The sequence below is a fragment of the Scardinius erythrophthalmus genome, assembly GCF_964197995.2.
Source record: "Scardinius erythrophthalmus genome assembly, chromosome: 23".
Taxonomy (NCBI): Eukaryota; Metazoa; Chordata; class Actinopteri; order Cypriniformes; family Leuciscidae; genus Scardinius; species Scardinius erythrophthalmus.
Window position 1 is genome coordinate 21,295,548 of NC_138243.1, and position 12,671 is coordinate 21,308,218.

At 39.5% G+C, this 12,671-nt stretch overlaps 1 protein-coding gene across 3 annotated transcripts in view; it reads left to right on the top strand.

Annotated features, from left to right (window-relative positions):
* ryr1a (ryanodine receptor 1a (skeletal)) overlaps positions 1 to 12,671 on the top strand; it is a 52,286-nt gene that overhangs the window by 5,996 nt on the left and 33,619 nt on the right. For all 3 annotated transcript variants that reach the window (XM_081353631.1, XM_081353629.1, XM_081353630.1), the window contains exons 11-38: positions 67 to 223; positions 323 to 487; positions 1,076 to 1,197; positions 1,429 to 1,618; positions 1,762 to 1,897; positions 2,030 to 2,125; positions 2,747 to 2,865; positions 2,959 to 3,092; positions 3,174 to 3,415; positions 3,494 to 3,686; positions 3,761 to 3,977; positions 4,063 to 4,167; positions 4,290 to 4,393; positions 4,472 to 4,555; positions 5,986 to 6,145; positions 6,405 to 6,552; positions 6,698 to 6,903; positions 7,582 to 7,756; positions 7,835 to 8,043; positions 8,473 to 8,831; positions 8,913 to 9,039; positions 9,166 to 9,326; positions 9,505 to 9,667; positions 10,342 to 10,428; positions 10,517 to 10,743; positions 10,896 to 11,340; positions 11,791 to 12,381; positions 12,466 to 12,666. In XM_081353631.1, coding sequence (XP_081209757.1) covers positions 67 to 223; positions 323 to 487; positions 1,076 to 1,197; positions 1,429 to 1,618; positions 1,762 to 1,897; positions 2,030 to 2,125; positions 2,747 to 2,865; positions 2,959 to 3,092; positions 3,174 to 3,415; positions 3,494 to 3,686; positions 3,761 to 3,977; positions 4,063 to 4,167; positions 4,290 to 4,393; positions 4,472 to 4,555; positions 5,986 to 6,145; positions 6,405 to 6,552; positions 6,698 to 6,903; positions 7,582 to 7,756; positions 7,835 to 8,043; positions 8,473 to 8,831; positions 8,913 to 9,039; positions 9,166 to 9,326; positions 9,505 to 9,667; positions 10,342 to 10,428; positions 10,517 to 10,743; positions 10,896 to 11,340; positions 11,791 to 12,381; positions 12,466 to 12,666 — 5,323 coding nt within the window. The remainder of the gene's footprint in view (positions 1 to 66; positions 224 to 322; positions 488 to 1,075; positions 1,198 to 1,428; positions 1,619 to 1,761; positions 1,898 to 2,029; positions 2,126 to 2,746; positions 2,866 to 2,958; positions 3,093 to 3,173; positions 3,416 to 3,493; positions 3,687 to 3,760; positions 3,978 to 4,062; positions 4,168 to 4,289; positions 4,394 to 4,471; positions 4,556 to 5,985; positions 6,146 to 6,404; positions 6,553 to 6,697; positions 6,904 to 7,581; positions 7,757 to 7,834; positions 8,044 to 8,472; positions 8,832 to 8,912; positions 9,040 to 9,165; positions 9,327 to 9,504; positions 9,668 to 10,341; positions 10,429 to 10,516; positions 10,744 to 10,895; positions 11,341 to 11,790; positions 12,382 to 12,465; positions 12,667 to 12,671) is intronic.

Genomic DNA, 12,671 nt, shown 5'->3' on the forward strand with positions numbered 1-12,671 from the left:
GATCCTTAACAAGCAAAAATAATGTTTTTCTCCTTTAGAGCTGATGTTCAATCTCATTGTACACAGGTGGAGTGGTAGCCACATGAAGTGGGGTCAGTCCTTCAGGGTGCGTCACATCACAACAGGCAGGTATTTGTGCCTGGATGAAGAGAAAGGACTTCTGATTGTGGACCCGGAAAAGGCGAATACGAAGAACTCTGCTTTCTGCTTTCGTGCTTCTAAGGTCTGAATAATGCTCTCAGCTTTCTAACATATTCTCTGGGAGGTTTCTCTTTTGAAAATGTTTTGATGTCAAAACTTTTTATGCCATTTGATTGAGTAGGAGAAGACAGAGGTGGCTCAGAAACGTGACGTGGAAGGAATGGGGATCCCAGAGATCAAGTACGGAGAGTCCATGTGCTTCGTGCAGCATGTCTCTACTAGCCTGTGGCTCACATATGCCTCAGTGGATGCTAAGTCTGCTCGACTGGGGCCACTGAAGAGAAAGGTATGAGTTTTAACCTCATGTACACTACCGTTAAAAAATTTGGGGTCTGTATTGTTTGATTAAAAAAGAAATGAATGCTTTTGTTTAGCAAGGATGCATTAAACTGAGCAAAGGTGGCGGTAAAAACATTTACATTGTTACAAAAAAATCCTATTTCAAATAAATTCTGTTCTTTTGAACTTTATATTCATAAAATAATCTTGAAAAAATTGTATCACTGTTTCCACAAAAAAATATTAAGCAACACAGCTTTTTAACATTTTTAATAGCAAGAAATGTTTCTTGAGCTTCAAATCAGCATATTAGAATAATTTCTGAAAAGTCAGCTTCGCCGTCACATGAATAAATTACATTTGAAAATATATTAAAATAAAGAGTTATTTTAATTGTAATAATATTTCACATTATTACTGTTTCAATGTATTTTTGATCTGGGTGAGTATAAGAGACTTTATACTCAAAAACATAAAAAAACCTTACATAGCCCAAACTTTTGAACAGTAGTGTAAATTCACAGACCTAAGCAGACCTAAAACTGCAGAATTCACAGATTCGATCAATTCTAATATGTGCATTGCTTATCATTAGGCAATACTGCATCAGGAGGGTCACATGGATGATGCTCTGACTGTGGCCCGCTCTCAAACGGCAGAATCCCAGGCTGCTAGGATGATCTACAGCACTGCGGGACTCTTCACTCAGTTCATTAAGTACGCCCACATACAGCTGTAGATCTGGTCTAAAACTGCAGCAAATTGTAATCTTTAAGGATTCTTGGAAAAATCGTAAACCAGCCTATCAAAACAGAAAAAAAAGCCTAATCAGACGTTGACTTAGCACCATTAACACTGGTTTAATAAAAATTGTTGTTGTTTTATCAAGGGTAAATATCAGGGTACGGGTAAATTATTTATTTTTTGTTGATTTGTGTTGTCTTACAGGGGTCTGGACTCTCTGAGTGGGAAAAGTAAATCTCCAGGTCCGTCCCCATCTCTGCCTCTAGATTCTATTGTTCTGTCCTTGCAGGATCTCATCTTCTATTTCCGCCCTCCTGACGAGGAGCTGGAACATGAAGAGAAGCAAACCAAACTGCGCTCTTTAAGGAACCGTCAGAATCTATTTCAAGAGGAGGTTAGACATGCTCGCAAAAATACACGCAAATACAGATAAACCAAATTTTATTTCTACTAATGAAAAAATATTGTCTTTACATTCACTGCGTATAACTTTTACAAAAACATCCAAACATAATTACCAATGTCAATGTTGATTAGGGCATGATCACTCTCGTATTGGACTGTGTTGATCGGCTGAATTTCTACAACACTTCGGCCCACTTCTCAGAATTTGCTGGGGAAGATGCAGCTGAGTCCTGGAAAGAGATTGTCAACTTATTTTATGAGCTGCTGGGTATGGCTGTGTTTACTCATAATTGAATCATGTAATACAGACTAATCTTAACCACACTGGTGCACTTAATGATTTACTGTTTTCAGTGTTTTTTGGAAAATGTAATGCCCTTGTCATTTTCTTCTTTTATAGCATCTCTGATTAGAGGAAACAGGGCAAACTGTGCTTTGTTCTGTGATAATCTTGACTGGCTTGTCAGCAAACTGGATCGTTTAGAGGCATCCTCAGGTAGGTCCACATAGATGCCTCTGAGATTCATTTAAGAACCTTAAAGAGGTAAAAAAAAAACAGATAATTATTGGTTGAATTTACATGGATTTAGTCACAGGTAATAAGAAACTGGTAAAAAAAAAAAGTAATAGAGCATTGGCAAATATAATTTAACTTTCATTTAAAATGTAATCCTAGCAGCCTATAATTATATTGTAATAATAATAAATATTATTACAGTATAAAATATTTTACTATATTTACATTTACTATATTTATACCAGTGATGGCAAGGCTGAATTTTCAGCATCATTATTCCAGTCTTCAGTGTCACATGATCCTTCAGAAATCATTCTAATATGCTGATTTGCTGCTCAAGAAACATTTCTTCTTATCAAAGTTGAAAACAGTTGACTGATCAGTGGAAACCGTGATTAAGGATTGTTTGATGAATATAAAGTTCAGAAGAACAGCATTTATTTGAAACAAATCTTTTTAACAATATTAATGTCTTCACTGTTGCTTTTGATCAATTTAATGTGTCCTTACTGAGTAAATAATTACATTTCTTAGAAAACAATCCTTACTAACCCCAAGCTTTTGAACGGTAGTGTATATGTGCATATTTTTAATTTTCAGGCATTCTGGAGGTGCTGTATTGTATCCTTATTGAAAGCCCTGAGGTGCTTAACATCATCCAGGAGAACCACATCAAATCTATCATCGCGCTTCTGGACAAACATGGACGCAATCACAAGGTTGATATCTTTTCGCAGTCTAGGTTAATGCTTTTCTTTACTGTGTCTTCAATCATATCTGACCACATGCTCTGTTGTGGCTTTTCTTTGTAGGTTCTAGATGTACTCTGCTCTCTATGTGTTTGTAACGGTGTTGCCGTGAGGTCCAATCAGAATCTGATCACTGAGAATCTGCTTCCGGGCCGTGATCTCCTCCTGCAGACCAACATCATCAGTTATGTCACCAGGTCTGACTCAGTACAACCCAAATTACATATAAAATTTATCTGTAGAGGCATTTGTTTGGATTCATGTTTGATGTTTTGCAGTATGAGACCCAACATTTTTCTGGGCACGTGTGAAGGCTCTACACAATATAAGAAGTGGTACTATGAGTTGATCGTAGACCACGTGGAGTCATTCCTGACCGCTCAGCCGTGTCACCTTCGTGTTGGCTGGGCTTTGACGGAGGGCTACAGCCCCTACCCCGGAGGAGGAGAGGGATGGGGGAGCAATGGAGTTGGAGATGATCTTTACTCGTACGGCTTTGATGGGCTACAACTGTGGACAGGTTAGTATCACCTTCCTCTATCTATTCCAGCAAATTGATATTTCATTGAGCACATCTATAGCATTATGCTTTCATCAGGTCGCGTACCACGTCAGGTGACGTCACCCAATCAACACATTCTTGCGGCTGAGGATGTGGTGAGCTGCTGTTTGGATCTGAGCGTGCCCAGTATCTCCTTCCGTGTTAACGGACATCCCGTTCAAGGCATGTTCGAGAACTTCAATCTCGATGGTCTGTTTTTCCCTGCTGTCAGCTTCTCTGCTGGGATCAAGTAAGAGCTGATTTTTCAACAAATTACATGTAAAATCTAATAGGACAAATTCAAAAATGCATTCAACTTCACAGAGTTCGGTTTCTCCTTGGCGGGCGGCATGGAGACTTCAAATTCCTCCCTCCTCCAGGTTATGCCCCATGCTATGAGGCAGTTTTGCCCAGAGATAGGCTGCGGATTGAGCCCATTAAAGAGTACAAGCATGACTTCAATGATGTCCGGAACCTTCTGGGGCCGACCCAATCTCTCTCCCACACTGCTTTCACTCCCTGCCCAGTGGACACTGTGCAGGTAGGATTTCAGAAAATACAATTAAAAGTCTGTGTAAGTAAAGTGACCTGCTGTATTGATTTTGCCATCTAAATTATTTCCGCAGATTGTTCTTCCTCCTCACCTAGAGCGTATCAGAGAGAAACTGGCTGAGAACAGCCACGAGCTGTGGGCCGTTACTCGAATTGAGCAGGGCTGGACTTTTGGACCAGTGAGTCTATGAATATGAAATATAATTGAAGGATATAATGATTATTTTAAAATACTAAATGCACAATTAACATTTTTCAATTCATACTCAATACTGTCTGTCTGCTGTTCCCACTCTTTCAGTTTCGTGATGACAACAAGAAGCTGCATCCTTGTCTAGTGGACTTCCAAAGCCTCCCGGAGCCTGAGAAGAACTACAACTTGGCAATGTCCGGAGAGACGCTGAAGTAAGTGAAATACTGAGCTTTTATATGTTTGTTGCTGTGTGGTTAGTTAACCCCTGGTTCTCTGGATTCTGTCTACAGGACTCTTCTGGCCTTAGGTTGTCACGTAGGCATGGGAGACGAGAAAGCAGAGGAGAACTTGAAGAAGATCAAACTTCCTAAAACGTCAGTATTACAGAATATCTCAATAACCACCACTAATCATTTAACTCTAATAAAGTAGTTTTAATTCAATTACAAAGGTACAATAGTGTTAGTTTACCTTCCAATTGTTTACACAACTCGCACAATGCCTTTGCTTACTTACAATTTCTCTCAATGTGTGGACAGAAGAGCTGCCAGCTGTCAATTATGGGGAAAAAAAATTAAGTTGCAGTTACGATCTGCTCCGAGACATGAAAGTTTAGATCCAAACGCAGCTTTATTTGAGGGCAATCCAGAGGTGTAATCCAGTGTACAGGCAAGGGTCATACACAGATAGGCAGTCCAAACAAAGAAACAAACAAAACAGGCAGGGACCAGAGGCAAAAGAGTAATCCAGGGAACAGGGCAAGAAATCCAAAAACCAAAATACATGAAACCAGGGAAAACGCTCAGAGATACAGTGTAACACTTAAAGGTGGTATCAGTGATTTCAGGCCCAAAAATATATATATTTTTTTTCCTAACGATCCGCTAGCTGCCCGCCCCATAAGCATGCTGTCAAAAAAAACGCGTCTCTGTAGGCAGCCTAGGCTCTGAGATCTGCACACAAAAGCAAATGGTTTAGCCAAACACTCAAAACCAAAACAAATAGTGTTCCAACCAATCACCGACAGGGGGAGGGTGTTGTGAGGTTTTGTGCTCCTGCACGGCTGCACGCAAAGTCAGAGCTGAAGAAGAAGCTGGCTCAAAACCTCACAACACCCTCCCCCTGTCGGTGATTGGTTGGAAAACTATTTGTTTTGGTTTTGAGTGTTTGGCTAAACCATTTGTTTTTGTGTGCAGATCTCAGAGCCTAGGCTGCCTATAGAGACGCGTTTTTTTGACAGCATGCTTATGGGGCGGGCAGCTAGCAGATCGTTAGGAAAGATTAGATGAATGTGATAAAAATATTTTTGGGCCTGAAATCACTGATACCATGTTTAAACAAGACTTTGCGGTGAGTGAATGAATGAACATGGTATAAATAGACTGAGACTAACAGGATGATGAGACACAGGTGAATGCAATCAGTGAATGAGGTACTGGTGAATGTGATCAGTGATAAGTGATGATGAGTCCGGGCAGTGAGTTATGGGAAATGTAGTTTGTGAGTGATAATATTCTTATGTGGAGTGCCCTCTGGTGGCTCTCAAGGGCACTCCAGCTGGTGACCGTTACACTAACTCAGACTTAACTTTTTTTTTTGTACTCTTAAAAGTAATGCATTACTTTACTAGTTACGTGAAAAAAGTAATCTGATTACGTAACTTGCATTACTTGTAATGCATTACTCCCAACATTCGTAGTGTATGCTAACAACAACAGGTACTGATATAGATATTTTAATGACAAAATGGTAGAGAGAAAAAGCAAAACAATGATGTCTAAACTAGTTTCTGTTTAATTCTTAGATATATGCAAAGTAATGGATACAAACCTGCTCCTCTGGACCTCAACTATGTGAAGCTGACACCAAATCAGAACACACTTGTGGAAAGGCTGGCTGAAAATGGACACAATGTCTGGGCTCGAGACCGTGTCCGCCAAGGCTGGACTTACAGCATTGTTCAGGTACTGTAGGTGTACACTTTGTCACTTTTTAGTAGGAATAAAATAAAAACAACAACAATAAATTACAAAAATAAGGAAGAGCAAAAATGCTTTCCAGAGCATGGCTCATCCTTTACGAGGCGGATATTGTGAAAATATCACAATGTACAATATTAATAAAAATTATATCTAAATTTAGAAGATTCTATGAGATTACAATTTCAGCTTCTGTTCTTTCTGTAGAGTTTGCTTAATTTTCTTCTGATTTTGCTTTTTTTAGGACATTGTGAACAAGCGCAACCCCCGTCTTGTGCCATACATTCTCCTGGATGAAAAGACGAAAAAGACCAATCGTGACAGTGTATGTGCTGCTGTGCGAACTCTGATTGGCTATGGCTACAATATTGAGCCACCTGACCAGGAAAGCAGTGAGTGTCCATCTAATCATGCACCAAATCAACCTCTTCATATCACTCTTGAAGAATTCTGCTACAAAGGGAACTTAAAGTCATCCAATGAGTTTTGTATTTGTAAACTTTTACTCACCTAAACCTCTGTGACCATTTATTCCAGGTGGACATGGGAATGGCAGTGGTCGGAGTGATAAGATCCGTGTGTTCAGGGCAGAGAAATCCTACGCGATGACCCAGGGGAAATGGTACTTTGAGTTTGAGGCGGTAACAGTGGGAGAGATGAGAGTTGGGTGGGCAAGACCAAACGTCCATGCAGACAGAGAGCTGGGATCAGATGATCTAGCCTATGTCTTCAATGGGTTCAAGGTACTGAAACTTTATGTTAACAAACATGAATTAGCCTTAATGGCTTCTTTTTGGAAACCCTCCACAAACATTATTGCACATTATTGCATTATGCTTAGATAACAGAAAGATTATGCTTATGCACAAACTTAGACTATGGTCTTTACATTACATTAGAAGATTGACAAGTATTATTTTTGCTTAGCATCACACTACCAAAGAAAGGAAATATTGTCATTCACTAACGTTCAAAAGTCTGGGGTCCGTCTGATCTTTTTTAATGTTTTTTTTAATAAATTAATTTGATCAAAAATACAGTAAAACAGTAATATTGCGAAATGTTATTACAATGTTATTAATAAATAACATTGTTATTAATAAATGTTATTGAAAAACTGTTTCTAATTGAATATATTTTGGAATATAATTTATTCTTATGGCATCATTCTATCAATCTATTCTATGCTATTCTATCTATTCAATCATTCTAATCATTCATGCTGATTTGCTGCTTAAGAAACATTTCTTATTATTAATGTTGAAAACGGAGGAGCTGTGTAATATTTTTGTGGGATTTTTATATATTTTTTTTAAATCTTTTGTAACATTATAATAAAAGTAAAATCTCTTTTTTTAAGCGAATTATTTCTTTTATCAAAACAGTACTGTATAATATAATTTCCTGATTTTTACCCTTAGGCTCAGCGTTGGCACATAGGGAATGAGCCATTTGGCCGGCAGTGGCAGTCTGGTGACGTTGTGGGCTGCATGATCGACCTGCCAGAGCAGAACATCATGTTTACTCTGAATGGAGAGATGCTCATCAGTGACTCTGGATCTGAGATGGCCTTCAAAGACATTGAGATTGGAGAAGGTGAGAGTCACGAAGAGGAATGATATTGAGATGTTAATTGGCTATGACATTTAATAATATGTCTGTTCTCCGGACCAGGCTTCATCCCTGTATGCAGTCTGGGGATGTCCCAGGTGGGCCGTATCAACCTTGGGCAGAATGTGAGCAGCCTGCGTTACTTCACAATCTGTGGCCTGCAGGAAGGTTTCGAGCCCTTTGCCATCAACATGAAAAGAGATATTACCATGTGGTTCAGCAAAAGCTTGCCCCAGTTTGTGCCTGTACCAATGGACCACCCTCATATTGAGGTAAAAACACACTGAAAATCCCTTATAAATGCATGCTAATCTGCCTTGGCTACTAAGTAAATAAATAAGTCCTAGTACTAAAATAACTTTATTTTATGGTGACCTAGTTTCATTGTACTTACTCAAATAAGTACAGAGTAATATTAATTACTACATGTGCTTACTATAGAGTTAGGGTTTGGCTTAGGGTAGTAGCATAATTTACTGTTATTACTACAGTAAGTACATGTAGTAATGTGTAACTGTCACCTTAAAATAAAGTGTTACCAAATAAATTAATAGAAATATAAAAAAAACGAATAAAAATGAAAAAAGCACAATACCAAATGTACTCAAATTTAAATGAAAACTGAAAATAATGAAATAAAAGCTAATTCAAAATATCAATAAACTCTCAGACAAGCTCTTTTTTGTTGATTGCTTCAATAGGTGTGCCGTGTGGATGGAACAGTGGATAGCGCCCCCTGTCTGAAACTGACTCATAGGACATTTGGATCTCAGAATGCCAACACGGACCTTCTGTTCTTTAGACTCAGCATGCCCATAGAATTTCACGAAACCTTCAAAGTGCCAGTGGGAGCTTCACCCCTCACCCGAACCCTCACTATCCCTGAGGATGAAGCTCTTGAGGTGGACCCCGAATCTGAGTTTGAGCTTCTGAAGAAGTCAGCCACTCGTAAGGAGCAAGATGAGAAAGAAAAAGAGCCATCAGTCCCTAAAGAGCTTCCTGGCAGCAAAGAGGGTGAAAATGAGAAGGACACCACCACAGAGAAGAGCAAAAAGAGAGGGTGAGAGAAGATACTGTAGATGCGACGTATCTGTAATCTTGTCTTCTGATTCAGAAATGACAAAATATCTGTGATTTCCAGGTTTTTTTCCAAGGCGAAGAAGGCAGCATTCACCCCACCACCGGTGGTTCCAACGGTGCCTCGTCTGATGGAGGATGTTGTCCCAGATGATCGAGACGATGCTGATATTATCTCAAACACAACTACCGTATGTATGAAACTTTTACAATTTTTCCCTTACTAAATATCTGTGTAAGCGGAATTTCATCTAAATAATGTGTTGATGCATGAAAATGTTGTCCTGTTAAGAAAATCCTTCTTTTCATCCCAACAGTATTATTATTCAGTCCGAGTATTTGCCGGACAGGAGCCCAGTGGAGTATGGGTAGGCTGGGTCACTCCTGACTACCACCTGTACGATCCACACTTTGATCTTTGTAAAGTCAGAAATGTAACTGTTACGGTTGGGGATGATAAAGGCAACATTCATGACAGGTAACTTAACTTGAGGTAACTTTAGTATATAGCTTCATACTGCTACATATTTCAGTGCATTTTTTCGCCAGAATATGACTAGTAAGGAAGCAGGCTTAACTTTAGTCATTTTATATCCTGAAATTCCCCCTAATAAATCATGCTGGAGGTTAGAGGTCTCTTTTTCGGCTTTCCTCAGTGTAAAACGCAGCAACTGCTACATGGTGTGGGGAGGAGAATTTAGCAGCTCGCAGCAAACACGCATCAGCCAGGAGGACTTTGTGATTGGCTGCTTGGTGGACCTGGACACAGGACTGATGACCTTTACAGCCAATGGCAAAGAGATCCATGCTTTCTACCAGGTAAGATTAAGTGGCCAGAGTGAATTAGGCTTCATTTGTTTCCTGTAACTGAACAGTACATAAGGAACTAGGTAAGTTTGCAGTAGATTTTTTACATTTTCTGATTTGAAAATGTGACTGGAAAAAGTAAATAGTGTGGTGTGTTTGTTTACCAGGGTGCAATGACTACATGGTTGCAGTGTTTTAAGTGATATTTAACACATAGCTAGGGTGCTCCTAGATGGTTAGTAGTGTAGTACAGAATTACTAGACAGTATTGAGCAACAGATGCTTTATAAACTCAGCAAAATTGAAATGAAAAATAAAATATATATATATATATATCCTTCAAGCTAATAGCTGTTTTGCAGCACTTATTTGCAGGACCTAAGCAATATAACAACCAAGAAACAATCAAAATGTCAAAACACAATAATATATAATAAATATATAATATGTGTGTATTATATATTTTTATTTAGCACATTCAACAAATGACCAACTATGTAAACTCCTAAATAAAATAATTATGTTTGTCATTAAATTACTATGTATTATTATTATTATAGAAAACTCATTAATTCCATTATTTAAAACATCTGACTTCTTTAATTTCCTAAAGGAAATTAAAAATACTTAATCATCATAATTTATGTCTATTAAATGTGAAATTAAGCTGTTTCTCTGTGTTTCAGGTGGAACCCAACACTAAGCTCTTCCCAGCTGTGTTTTGTTTGCCATCTAGCCAGAACATGATACAGGTGGAACTCGGCAAACTAAAGGTCACTATCCTAGTGCTAAAGTTGCCTCCTTTTTTGTGACATAAAAATGTTCTTTATTCATATTCTTCTTTTACCACACTTTATGCAGAACATTATGCCCATCTCTGCGGCCATGTTCCGCAGCGACCATAAGAACCCGGTCCCTCAGTGTCCTCCCAGGCTAGATGTCCAGATGTTGACACCTGTCATATGGAGCCGGATGCCTAATCACTTTCTGGAACCTGAAACTGGCCGCGTGAGTGAGAGGCAGGGCTGGAAGGTGCAATGTATGGAACCTCTCGTTATGATGGCGCTGCACATTCCAGAGGAAAGCAGGTATTACATTAGTATGCAAATATTACCAGCTTATTTCATTAGAAATTTGAAAAACTTTCCTTGATCCTTTGAAATAAATGAATTCAGTGTACAATGAAAAATGTAATGGATTAAAAGTGGCAGAATTTGATATCACTTCCTCTCTTTTCCAGGTGCATTGACATCCTGGAACTGTCGGAACGCACCGACCTGATGAAATTTCATTACCACACTCTGAAACTGTATGGTTCTGTCTGCGCACTGGGCAACAACCGCGTCGCACACGCCCTCTGCAGCCACGTGGACGAATCGCAGCTCTTTTACGCCATCGAGAACACCTACTTGCCCGGCCCCATCCGCAGCGGATACTACGACCTGCTCATCTCCATGCACCTGGAGTCTGCCAAGCGCAACCGTCTTATGACCAATAAGGAGTTCATTGTGCCCATGACGGACGAGACACGTAGCATCACCCTCTATTCAGACGCTGAGAAGGCCCATGCACTTCCTGGGGTCGGGCTCACCACCTGCCTGCGCCCCAAACTTCACTTTGCCCCAACTGGGTTTGTGGGCACTAATGCAGACCTCTACACTCTCAGCCCCATCTTACCTCTACAGGTAGGTGGAGGAAATGAGACAGAAGCCAGGGTTATTATAGTTAACTAAAACAGGAACTAAAACTAAAATCATCAAAAACTTATTTTGCTGTGTGAAATGAAATCAATTTTAACTGAAACAAAATAAAATATTATAAAAAACCTAAACTTTTTTTAGCTTGTTGCCAAGGCAGCATTTCTTATTTTTATTTAAATTTTAAATTTAATTCGAATTAAAGTTTAACTTGATGTACTAAAAAATGTAAACTAAAATGAAATAAAAAATAACTAATGGAAATGACAAAATTAACAAAATTTTAATTACATTTGGAAACTGAAAAAAAAAGATTCAGAATATGAATAAAAACTATAATAGGATCTCAATGATACTAAAATAACACAGATTGTTTGTGAAAACTGACACAAAGTTGACATTTTAATTTCTCTGTTGTTGACTCTTCTCCTCCTTTAGATGCTTAAGGACCATGCCCTCAACATGCTTACTGAAGCCGTTCAGGATGGTGGACAGGCCATGCGGGATCCCGTAGGGGGCAGCGTTGAGTTCCACTTCGTGCCCATCCTGAAGCTAATCAGTACCCTGCTCATAATGGGCGTGTTTGATGACAACGACGTGAAGCACATCCTGAAGCTGATCGAACCATCCGTCTTCAGTGATGGAGAGAGCCAGGCTGAAGAACTGGAGGCCGCCAAAATTTTAGATGCTAAACAACTGGTCAGCAAAGAGGAAGGAATAGAGGTAAAAGAGAAAGCGGAACAAATAGAAAATAAAATTGAGGGTGAGCTATTGGATGAAGGCATGGGAGAGGATGAGGAAGAAGATCTTGAGGAGGATGAGCTTGAACCTGAAGAGGAAGAGGAATATGAGCAGGCGGGAAAAGAAGGGAAGGAGGACGAACATGCTGTGGAAAAAACAGACAGAGAGAAAGCAACAGATGGAGAAGCTGAGAAAGAAACTGATGCAGCTGAGGCAGAAGTGAAGGAAGAGGAGGATGTGGGAGAGGGACTGCTGCACATGAAGCTTCCTGAGTCTGTTAAACTTCAGGTGAAGTACCGCTGATTAAAAGTACTGGATTTTTGTCTCGCTTTTTTAACTTTTTGTCTCACTTTTTGTCTTCCTCATCCTTAGATGTGTACTCTCCTGCAATATTTCTGTGACTGTGAGCTGCGTCACAGAGTGGAAGCCATCATCGCTTTCTCAGACAGGTTTGTCAACCAGGTGCAGACCAATCAGAGACAGCGATATAATGAGCTCATGCAGGCCTTTACGATGAGTGCTGCAGAAACAGCCCGCAAGACTCGCGAATTCCGGTCCCCTCCACAGGAACAGGTACT